The sequence below is a fragment of the Daktulosphaira vitifoliae genome, unplaced genomic scaffold (assembly GCF_025091365.1).
Source record: "Daktulosphaira vitifoliae isolate Bord-2020 unplaced genomic scaffold, ASM2509136v1 Scaffold_291, whole genome shotgun sequence".
NCBI lineage: Eukaryota > Metazoa > Arthropoda > Insecta > Hemiptera > Phylloxeridae > Daktulosphaira > Daktulosphaira vitifoliae.
Window position 1 is genome coordinate 3,660 of NW_026099856.1, and position 11,671 is coordinate 15,330.

Genomic DNA, 11,671 nt, shown 5'->3' on the forward strand with positions numbered 1-11,671 from the left:
AAAGCCACAAAAAAATTAATGAAAAGTCGCGGATACGTATTTCGGAAACAATGTTACCATTATCAACGCTAAACACATACTGACACCCCGACTAGAAAAAACTCCCTTATATACCCCTAGTGACCTTATCACCTAGTGACGTTATCACTAAGTAATATTATCACATTTTGCCAGTTTACACAAGTTTAATAATGAATTTTTCAGTGGGCCAAGATCCCAATTAATTAAATTGTTTTTATTTTTAAACATTTCTATTGCTTCTCTGATATTAAGTTCTTTGTAATACTATAATAGTGTGTCGTTTAAAACTAAATAATTGATATAATCTTATAACATAGACTCTAGTTTTGATTGTAGAAATAATGCTTTATCAATTTAAACACTTTTTTTTACTGATAAAATATTTAAATTTATTCAGTCCTTTCTATTATGTTAAACGGACTAAATTTAATTTATAGAAAAAAAATGTTCCTATTTTTATTTGATAATACATTTTCTAAAAAAGTAGGTTCGGTGTATATTTTACCAAACAATATTTTTCAAATTATTGTTTATTAATGAGAATACAGTTCAACCAAAATAATTTCTCAACATATTAATACATTTCATAAATTCCAGTTTATAAATAACACACATACATAAAATAAATAAACAACTAAAAATAATCAACTGCTGTATTTGCTTAAAATATTCTAAAATTTAATTAAAATTATTATTTATGTTAGGTACAATATTTATATTTAACATAAAAAATTTTTAAGTTCTAATAAAATTTTACTAACTATAAGACATTTGCATTTTAAATTTTGAATTATGTTACCCAAGTTATTTTATTCTATTTGTTATACTTTTTGGATTCTAACTACAACATTCTTTGTGAGTTGTAGAATAAAGCCAAAAAAATATGAGAAGTATTATTCAGAAGTAATGGATTATATAAGCGAACAAGTTGGATGGGATTATATGCAGTATTTGGAAATTAACTCTTCTACAGAGACAAACTGTAATATTAAAGACGTTATTTGCAAAGGGAGTCGTACAATACTAGCAAAAAAGTTCGATGCCGTAATTGATATATTAAATTACATGTACGCAGAAGTAATCAAAACATTTATTGATCATATTAGCACTATAGCTAACCAATGTCAAGAATATTACGACATAAACCAGGGAGATAATTTATTACGTTGTGCATTTTTACTTCAGAGTGTTATAGAAATTTCAAAAACCATGTTTGAGCAGTTATACAATGTAATGAACTATCTTAGCAACATAGATTTTAAATTATTAGCGAAATGGAAAAAAACATTCTCAGTACCTATAGTAGATGAAATTTATACTTTTCTAGAATATGCAACATTAAAAAGTCAACAAAATACACAGATTTTTGTCAATCCAAATGATCCCAACACTAAAAATGATGCTTGTGAGGTCATTTTGGAAGTGAAAAGTTTTATCGAAGGAAAAGGTTTCGAGACTTACCAGAAAATTAAAGAGAATAATAATTCAGTTGTTTACAATCATAAACCAAAGTTCTTACTTGAAGAGAATCTAAAAGATTATAATGCACGACAAAATAAAAACATTGAATTGAGTGAATATTTAAGTGAATGGCTTAAAATATATTATGATGAAATTTCAACAAATTTATACAAAAATCTTGGTTTTAAAGAGGTTTTAGAATTAAATGAGACAAGGTAAGAAAATCTAATTAAAAATTTTGTAGAGTAATAGAAAAAACTTATAAATTGACGTATATAAATAACATAAAATAGAACCATATCTATTTTTAAGTATCTTATTACTTACTAGACGAAAAATAATATTTTATAAATATATTTTTCGTATTTCCCAATAATTATGGCTACTAAAAGCTATCAACTTTATAATAAATTTATGTACTCACAAATAATTTTATCAATTATCTTAGAAATAACATTTATGTAACCAAATACTTAATTAATGAAAAAGTTCAAAAAACTGTTATTGACATTATTGTAGAGTAATATGGAAAACTTTATCAATTAACGCATTTAAATGCGTTCAAACTTATTCTGTTTTTTCATGTATTACCGATTGATTTAAAAAATTCTTCAGCATTTAAAGAGACCCTTATATGGTTGTAAATAGAATAGATCCAAATCTATCATTTATATCTTATTAGTTTTATTTGGCGCACTAATTTGAAGAAAAAATCTGAATTTCTGAGTTTCCCTAATATTGTGGCTTCCTAAAGCTACCAACAGTATAATTATACTTGTACTGAAAATATCATTTTCTCAATAATTTTAAAAAACTAAGTATCTATTTATATCATAAAATATTCAATTAATGAAAAAGTTAACATATACAAAACATAAATTAACATTATTTACTTTACTTACGGTATTCCTTTTTTTCCAAATTTCCCTTATTTATTTTTGATAAACAAAATAAAAGTTCTTGGTAATGTTTATACGCTATACGAGAGTCTAAACCCCTAACCTAATAAGAATTCAAAATTGATAAACCACCCTCACATATGATTAAAAATTATATTAACTCAAAAAATAATGCTATCGAACTGGTCATGAACCAGTCAAAATTTTATTTAACGAAAAAATGAGAGGTCTAATAAACCATAATGTACATTTTTTTAGTGTAAGACATCCAGTTCATTTGTATGAAAATATTAATCAAAATTGTATTAAATTCTTTTTATACAAAAAAAAATGTAATAATAGGTTCCTATTTAATTTTCAAAAGTTACCTCTAAAATATACTCATAGGAATAATTTTTCAAATACTATAAGTGATATTTAAAACGGTTTCTTAAAAATTAATTCAATATTAATCTATACATTTTTATAAAAACATTATTTAACGAAAAAATTATAGGAAGTGTATTTAATAAATCACATTGCGTATATATTTTTTTTAAAGTTTCAGATATCCAGTTCATTTTAATATAAATACTAGTCAAAATCAGGTAATCGACCAATTAAACGAAATTACTAATGAAAGTGGATGGTATTCGTTGAAACATATAAATATTATATTTAATGGTCAAGTTATAAGCGTAGAACGTATTCTCAGACACCCAGCAGACAAAAAAACTTTTCATTCTAAAAAAGAACATATATTAAGAGTTATCAAGTGCATTTATACAGAAATACTGTTTAAGTATTGCGACTATGTAAATTACCTATTTGAGTATTGTGAAACGGAAAATTCAAAAGGTAATCCTGAAATAACATACATAGTCTTTGTACGTAAAATTTTTGAAACAGTTCATAAGACAACTAATATCTTTGATATTATGTATAAAACATTGATTTCTTTAAATGAACTAATGGGTGATTATTTTCATGACAACATCAGTTCAAATATAAAATCTTTGTGTAGTTCAATAACAAAATTCCTTGACGAAATAAATTCTGGAAATTATTCACTTGATATTTTGGATAGCAAAAATAATGCCTTTAATCAGGTATCATCAGAAATATACACAAGGCAATGCGTTAGAAATATCTCACCATTTCTAAAATTTAATAAACTGGGTATCTCCTCATTACCTAAAACACACGAAAAACAATGTCTATTACAAAATTTTTTGTTAAATATTGATATACCTGAGTCAATAAGTACCGACAATTTTTCATCTGTTTGTGACAAACTTATTGTATTTTCTAATAATTTTATAAAAGTTTACTATGAAGATTTGGGTTTAAATAAATTAAATTAATTTATTCATCAATTTTATTTTTATTTTTTTATGCCTATCTGGGGCTTCGACCCAAACATGGGCCTTTGGACTGCTCTTACAGGTATATCACATATAAAATCGTTTTTCTNTGGTTCACTGAGCTCTGAGTATAAGTGATAACAGACACACAAATAAAAAGAAAACTCATCATAGTAAAAATAATACCTTCTAAGCTAAAACCATAATGGAATATTAAATAGTAATTTATAAAATGTATAAGTTCAATCAAAGTCTAGAAAGCATGACGTTGAGAAAAATAAAATCATTAGTTACCCAATACTATAATAGTGTGTCGTCTAAAACTAAATATTTGATATAATCTTATAACATGGACTCTAGTTTTGATTGTAGAAATAATGGTTTATCAATTTAAACACTTTTTTTTACTGATAAAATATTTAAATTTATGCAGTCCTTTCTATTATATTAAACGGACTAAATTTAATTTATAGAAAAAAAGTATTTCTATTTTTATTTGATTTTACATTATCTAAAAATGTAGGTTTGGGGTATATTTTACTAAACAATATTTTTCAAATTATTGTTTATTAATGAGAATACAGTGTAACCAAAATAACTTCTCAACAAACATTTTCTTTATAAACATTTTATAAATATTTTCCGAAAAAATACGGTTCTAAAAAATCATTCCTATAATATAGTATTCCATGATAAACTATTCCGTATAAATTCATTCCTGTTAAGTATTTTCCTAATTTGTATTGCATTTCATAAATTCAAGTTTATAAATAACACACATATATAAAAAGAATAAACAACTAAAAATAATCAATTGCTGTATTTGCTTAAAATATTATTATTAAATGTGTTAAGTACTATATTTATATTTAACATAAAAAATAATTAAGTTCTAATAAAATTTTACTAACTATAAAATGTTATGCAAGTTAAATTGTGTATCATGTCACAATTTAAAACATTACGGTCCTGAAATCCATTTCCCCAATTAGTATGTTTTTGAAGTATATTTTACCAATTAATATTAACCTTATTTATCAATATTAATGTAAATATTGTTTCCAAAATAATATATAACAAATAATTTCTGCAGAAATAATGTTCTTAAAAGTACTCTTTTCTTGAATATTTTCCTAATAAATGTCTATTAAAGTAAAATTTACTATATTTAATATAGTTTTCAAAAATATTTCTCAATAAAAATTTCCTAAGAAAAATCATTTGTATGATTACTTTTAAATAATAATCTTAAAATAATCATTTCTATGAGATATTGTTCTATGAAAAATTATTTTTGATATTTACCTAACTTGTATAGTACTTCATAAATTCATATTTATAAATAACACAAGTATAAAAAAATTATTTCAGCGTATTATTTAAACAAAGAATGAACAACTAAAAATAATTAATTGCCACATTTGCTTAAAATATTATTATTAAAATTATATAAAAATGTTAGATATTAGAATTTATATTTTACATAAAAAATGATGAAGTTCTAATAAAATTTTACTAACTATAAGACATTTGCATTTAAAATTTTGAATTATGTTACCCAAGTTATTTTATTCAATTTGTTATACTTTTTGGATTCTAACTACAACATTCTTTGTAAGTTGTAGAATAAGGACAAAAAAATATGAGAAGTATTATTCAAAAGTAATGGATCATATAAGTGAACAAGTTGGATGGGATTTAATGCAGTATTTGGAAGTTAAGTCTTCTACAGGGACAAACTGTAATATTAAAGACGTTATTTGCAAAAGGAGTCGTACAATACTACCAAAAAAGTTTGATGCCGTAATTGATACATTGAATTACATGTACGCAGAAGTCATCAAAACATTTATTGATCATATTAGCACTATAGCTAACCAATGTCAAGAATATTACGACATAAACCAGGGAGATAATTTATTACGTTGTACAGATTTCCTTCAAAGTGATGTGGAAAATTCGAAAACCATGTTTGAACAGTTATACAATGTAATGAACTATCTTAGCAACATAGATTTTAAATTATTGGCGAGAATGAAAACAAAATTCTCTATACCTATAGTAGATGAAATTTATACTTTTGTAGAATATGCATCATTAAAAACTAAACAAAATACACAGATTTTTGTCAATCCANTTATGCAGTATTTGGAACTTAAGTCTTCTACAGGGACAAACTGTTATATTAAAGACGTTATTTGCAAAAGGAGTCGTACAATACTACCAAAAAAATTCGATGCCGTAATTGATACATTGAATTTCACGTACGCAGAAGTCATCAAAACATTTATTGATCATATTAGCACTATAGCTAACCAATGTCAAGAATATTACGACATAAACCAGGGAGATAATTTATTACGTTGTACAGTTTTACTTCAAAGAGCTTTGGAAAATTCGAAAACCATGTTTGAACAGTTATACAATGTAATGAACTATCTTAGCAACATAGATTTTAAATTATTAGCAAGATTGAAAAAAAAATTCTCTATACCTATAGTAGATGAAATTTATACTTTTGTAGAATATGCATCATTAAAAACTAAACAAAATACTCAGATTTTTGTCAATCCAAATGATCCCAACACTAAAAATGATGCTTGTGAAGTCATTTTAGACGTGAAAAGTTTTATCGAAGGAAAAGGTATCGAGACTTACCAGAAAATTAAAGAGAAAAATAATTCAGTTGTTTACAATCATAAACCAAAGTGCTTACTTAAAGAGAATCTAAAAGATTATAATGCACAACAAAATAAATACATTGAATTGAGTGAATATTTAAGTGAATGGCTTAAAATATATTATGATGAAATTTCAACAAATTTATACAAAAATCTTGGTTTTAAAGAGGTTTTAGAATTAAATAAGACAAGGTAAGAAAATCTAATTAAAAATTTTGTAGAGTAATAGAAAAAACTTATAAATTGACGTATATAAATAACATAAAATAGAACCATATCTATTTTTAAGTATCTTATTACTTACTAGACGAAAAATAATATTTTATAAATTTATTTTTCGTGTTTCCCAATAATTATGGCTACTAAAAGCTATCAACTTTATAATAAATTTATGTACTCACAAATAATTTTATCAATAATCTTAGAAATAACATTTATGTAACCAAATACTTAATTAATGAAAAAGTTCAAAAAACTGTTATTGACATTATTGTAGAGTAATATGGAAAACTTTATCAATTAACGCATTTAAATGCGTTCAAACTTATTCTGTTTTTTCATGTATTACCGATTGATTTAAAAAATTCTTCAGCATTTAAAGAGACCCTTATATGGTTGTAAATAGAATAGATCCAAATCTATCATTTATATCTTATTAGTTTTATTTGGCGCACTAACTTGAAGAACAAATCTGAATTTCTGAGTTTCCTCAATATTGTGTCTTCCTAAAGCTATCAACTGTATAATTATACTTGTACTGAAAATATAATTTTAAAACAGAAATCAACATTATTCACTTTCCCTATTTATTTTTTACAAACAAAAAAAAATGTTCTTCATAACGTTTATACGCTATATGAGAGTTAAAATCCCCTAACCTAATTAGAATTCAAAATTGAGCACTCCCCTCACATATAATTAAAAATTATATTAACTCAAAAAATAATGCTATCGAACCGGTTATGAACCAGTCAAAATTTTAATTAACGAAAAAATGAGAGGTTTAATAAATCATAATGTACATTTCTTTTAGTGTAAGACATTCAGTTCATTTGTATNCTTTTAGTGTAAGACATCCAGTTCATTTGTATGACAATATTAGTCAAAATTGTATTTAATTCTTTTTATACCAAAAAAATGTAATAATAGGTTCCTATTTAATTTTCAAAAGTTACCTCTAAAATATACTCTTATGAATAATTTTTTACATACTATAAGTGATATTTAAAACGGTTTTTTAAAAATTAATTTAATATTAATCTATAAATTTTTGTAAAAACATTATTTAACGAAAAAATTAGAGGAAGTACACTTAATAAATCACATTGTATATATTTTTTTGTAGTTTCAAACATCCAGTTTATATATATAAAAATACTAGTCAAAATCAGGTAATCGAACAAATAAACGAAATCACTAAAGAAAGTGGATGGAATTCGTTGAAACATATGAGTATTATATTTAATGGTCAACTTATAAGCGTAGAACGTATTCTTAGACACCCGGCAGACAAAACAAATTTTCATTGTAAAAAAGAACATATATTAAGAGTTATCAAGTGCATTTATACAGAAATACTGTTTAAGTATTGCGACTATGTAATTTCCCTATTAGATTTTAGTAAAACGGTAAATATAAAACCTAATGTTGCAGTATATACAAACTTGGTGCGTCAAATTTTTGATACAATTCATAAGACAACTAGAATGTTTAATATAATGTATAAAACATTGATTTCTTTAAATGAACTAATGGGAGATTATTTTCATGACAACGTCAGTTCAAATATAAAATCTTTGTGTAGTTCAATAACAAAATTCCTTGAAGAAATAAATTCTGGAAATTATTTACTTGATATTTTGGATAGCAAAAATAATGCCTTTAATCAGGTATCACCAGAATTATACACAAGTCAATGTGTTAGAAATATCTCACCATTTCTAAAATTTAACAAACCGGGTATCTCTTCATTATCTATAATACACGAGAAACAATGTCTATTACAAAATTTTGTGTTAAATATTGATATACCTGAGTCAATAAGTACCGACAATTTTTCATCTGTTTGTGACAAACTTATTGTATTTTCTAATAATTTTATAAAAGTTTACTATGAAGATTTGGGTTTAAATAAATTAAATTAATTTATTCATCAATTTTATTTTTATTTTTTTATGCCTATCTGGGGCTTCGACCCAAACATGGGCCTTTGGACTGCTCTTACAGGTATATCACAGATTTTGGTTGGAGTATCGGGCTATGCTGGATAAGTTTAGTGTTTTTGCAAAAAGTATTACTTTGGAATGAATGTAACAATTATATAGTAATCGTTTAGTTATTAAATAAAATATTATTTTATGTGTGTTTATAGGCTTATATAAAATCGTTTTTTCTCCATAAAAACTTTTTGTAAAATGAATATTTACTTTTACTCATTCACTAAACACAAATAAATATATTTTTTTTTTTTTATTAGTGATAAGTCAATAGTGACAAATAATAAAAAACTACACTCTAAATGAGCTAAAGAATCCAATGGATATTCAACAAAAAAAAAAATTCAACAAAATGATAATTGTGTCAAAAGTATAAGCGTTTTCATATAGATTTGAGACACTCAGTATAATCACCATTGTATTTAATACGATACAGTATGTCAACTATAAAAATCCCGTCTGTTTCACATATTTTTATGATCTACTTAAATAAATAATAAAAAAAAAAAACCCAGCACAGGGGAGTCGCGGCATAGTGGGGACGTTGCATAGTTGGGTCCAGTATAGATTTAATCTGACAGTGATTAAAATCACTATCATAAGAAACGCTTCGATGCAAATCAGTAGATAGTGTTTAATTCTAAGAAATTGGTGGATAATTACAAAAGCTGCATGATCTGCTAGTTCCTTATTAATACCCTGATTAAGATAAAGAATGTCGAATGAAAAAGGGATTATTAAAAAATATTATTTCTCATAAAAAAATTGTGTTGATTCATACATTTTTCAATGAGTTGTAGCATTATAAAGTTAAAAATGTAACCAACCCAACCCAACATCAACTCCTATTTCCATAATTATATCCAGATTAGTAATTCGTTTAATTATCTATTATATAATTTTTATAATTAATTATTTTCAAATTATTATCGATTTTTAATATATTAAAAGTAATCATTTTGAACCAACTTCTTTTTGTCCTTTAAAGTGAAAGTTTAAAAAAAAAAAATATGAATTTATTACCATAACTTTTAACTCAACTTGCAAGTTTGAAATAGATATCATTAAATAGAAAAAAATGAAATTGGTAGAGTATTTCAAAAACAACAATAACACTTATTCCCTTAATTTTACCCCGATTTATAATTATAATATATGAATACATAATAATTACAGTAATTAAATTGAGTATGAAAGTGGTATTCAATAATATAATATTGTAATTTTTACGGAGATATTATAAAAATAAAAAGGAGTTGTATATTCATATACTTTTAATGCGTATACAAATTTAAAGGAATTGATGCAATACTTTTTAATAAAAAAATTTTGTTATTTATGAATAAATACACTAAACAAAAGGAACTTTCATCAGAAAAAAAAATATACTTTTCTAAATAAACTTTTCGCGATGTTTTCAAATGTGCAATTAAACTTTTTTTATTACTTCTAAGTTTTAATATTATTACTTATTATTAAAAAATAAGTATTTACATATAAAAAAAAATAATTAAGAACAAAAAAAATTGTATTAAATTAATACTGATTTTGATTTTTAATATGTTAAAGGTAATCATTTTGAACCTATTTTTTATTGTCTTTTAAAGTGAAAGTTTTAATGAAAAATACCTTCTCAGCTTCGCATCGAAGCTAAAAAATGAATTTGTTACCATAACTTATAGTTCAACTTGCAAGTTTGAAATTGACATTATTAAATTGAAAAAAATGAAATTTTTAAGATTAATATGCAATCTGGAAATTTTATAATTACTAATTACAGTACATTTGTCAGAAAAATTCGATTTTTTTACATTTTTATCGTAATAGATAACTGAAATAGAAAGAATAGTAATCATATCCTAATAACTTTTGGTGTTTAAAAAAATTCTGCAATTGAAATATTCAGAACTTAATTAATTTTAATAATTTACTTTAATTAAATGAACCAATCAAACCAAAGTAGTTAAAAAGATTTACTCAATTGAGCATATTATCAAAAATATAATTATAATTGTAAAACTCCATCGTTAACTTCAGGTGAAACTAAAAATCATTTTTTTTTTAAATTTATGATTTATATAGCAACATATTACTAAAAAATTTGGCATATTATAGACTGGTAGTAGCACACAGAAATAGAGTTAAAAAATTAATAAATTATAAAGTAAAATTATTTACTTTTGTAGTTGAATACTTTTATCATATCAAATTTAATTCGACAATAAATAATTTAAGAATATTAAAAATTAATGATTTTAATTGTTTGTATGGACAAATCTAGTTAAGCTACTTTTTATTTGAATAAGGAATATTTTTTTGATTTTTAAGAGTAATAACTTAAACTAATCATTAACTTAAATATCATAAACTTAAATGAATCATTTGACGTATCGTTGAAAAAAGTAGGTCTAGTGAGGGTTGGCAAAATAAATCGTAGCCAGAAAAAGAACCACATAGTAAAATAATATTAACATGAATATCAATTTCTTCTCACGAGGGGAGACTATAGTGATAAGATCCTTTATATTTATTGAAATTATTGAATCTAAATGAGATAAATATCAAATGATTTGAAAATTCTATTCTAACTCAAAAAAAAAATGCAAAATTTTAGAAGCCACAAACGGATTTGAACCTCGTACCCTAGGCGTTAAAGATCAAGGTGTTACCCATTCGGCAACTATTCGTTGATTTTTGTTGCATGATAAAATTGGCTATTTAAGCTAACTCAAATTTAAAAATTACTTTTTCGACTTTAAAAAAGTAAAAAATGTTAATAAGTATAATATCATATGTCTTATGAACTTTATTCTATGTCAATGAAATTATATAATATTCATGAAAGTCAGTTTATTCCCCTAATAAAATATTTTAAAATAAAATAAAATACAAAACCTAGAATTTTAATAAAAAATAGCATATTTTTAAATACGGTAGCCTTTTGCGCATAGAAGATAGGTCGTCGGGACAAATTTTTTTTTTTCATTTAGTAGTACATAAAATAAGCTTTAATTTGATATATGTTTAAAGGACGCAGTATTTCCGGAACA

General features: G+C 24.0%; 2 protein-coding genes across 2 annotated transcripts; both read left to right on the forward strand.

Moving 5' to 3' along the window:
• The first annotated feature begins 762 nt into the window (after positions 1–762).
• LOC126909352 (uncharacterized) lies at positions 763–3,733 on the forward strand. The gene is made up of 2 exons (XM_050691765.1): positions 763–1,697; positions 2,923–3,733. The coding sequence occupies exons 1-2, from the start codon at positions 814–816 to the stop codon at positions 3,722–3,724; spliced, it is 1,686 nt and encodes a 561-aa protein (XP_050547722.1). The 5' UTR covers positions 763–813; the 3' UTR covers positions 3,725–3,733.
• A 1,542-nt stretch (positions 3,734–5,275) lies between these two features.
• LOC126909353 (uncharacterized) lies at positions 5,276–8,561 on the forward strand. Its single transcript, XM_050691766.1, has 3 exons — positions 5,276–5,780; positions 6,219–6,597; positions 7,751–8,561. Exons 1-3 carry the CDS (start codon positions 5,276–5,278, stop codon positions 8,547–8,549), a joined length of 1,683 nt encoding a protein of 560 aa, XP_050547723.1. The 3' UTR covers positions 8,550–8,561.
• Positions 8,562–11,671: the final 3,110 nt, after the last annotated feature.

Excerpts from the sequence above, each read along its gene's own strand:
- LOC126909352 (XM_050691765.1), top strand. The coding sequence starts at position 814 with ATGTTACCCAAGTTATTTTATTCTATTTGTTATACTTTTTGGATTCTA. Across the intron at positions 1,698-2,922 it reads TTAGAATTAAATGAGACAAG|TTTCAGATATCCAGTTCATT; the intron begins GTAAGAAAATCT and ends TTTTTTTTAAAG.
- LOC126909353 (XM_050691766.1), top strand. The coding sequence starts at position 5,276 with ATGTTACCCAAGTTATTTTATTCAATTTGTTATACTTTTTGGATTCTA. Across the intron at positions 5,781-6,218 it reads GAAAACAAAATTCTCTATAC|CTATAGTAGATGAAATTTAT; the intron begins CTATAGTAGATG and ends AATTCTCTATAC. Across the intron at positions 6,598-7,750 it reads TTAGAATTAAATAAGACAAG|TTTCAAACATCCAGTTTATA; the intron begins GTAAGAAAATCT and ends ATTTTTTTGTAG.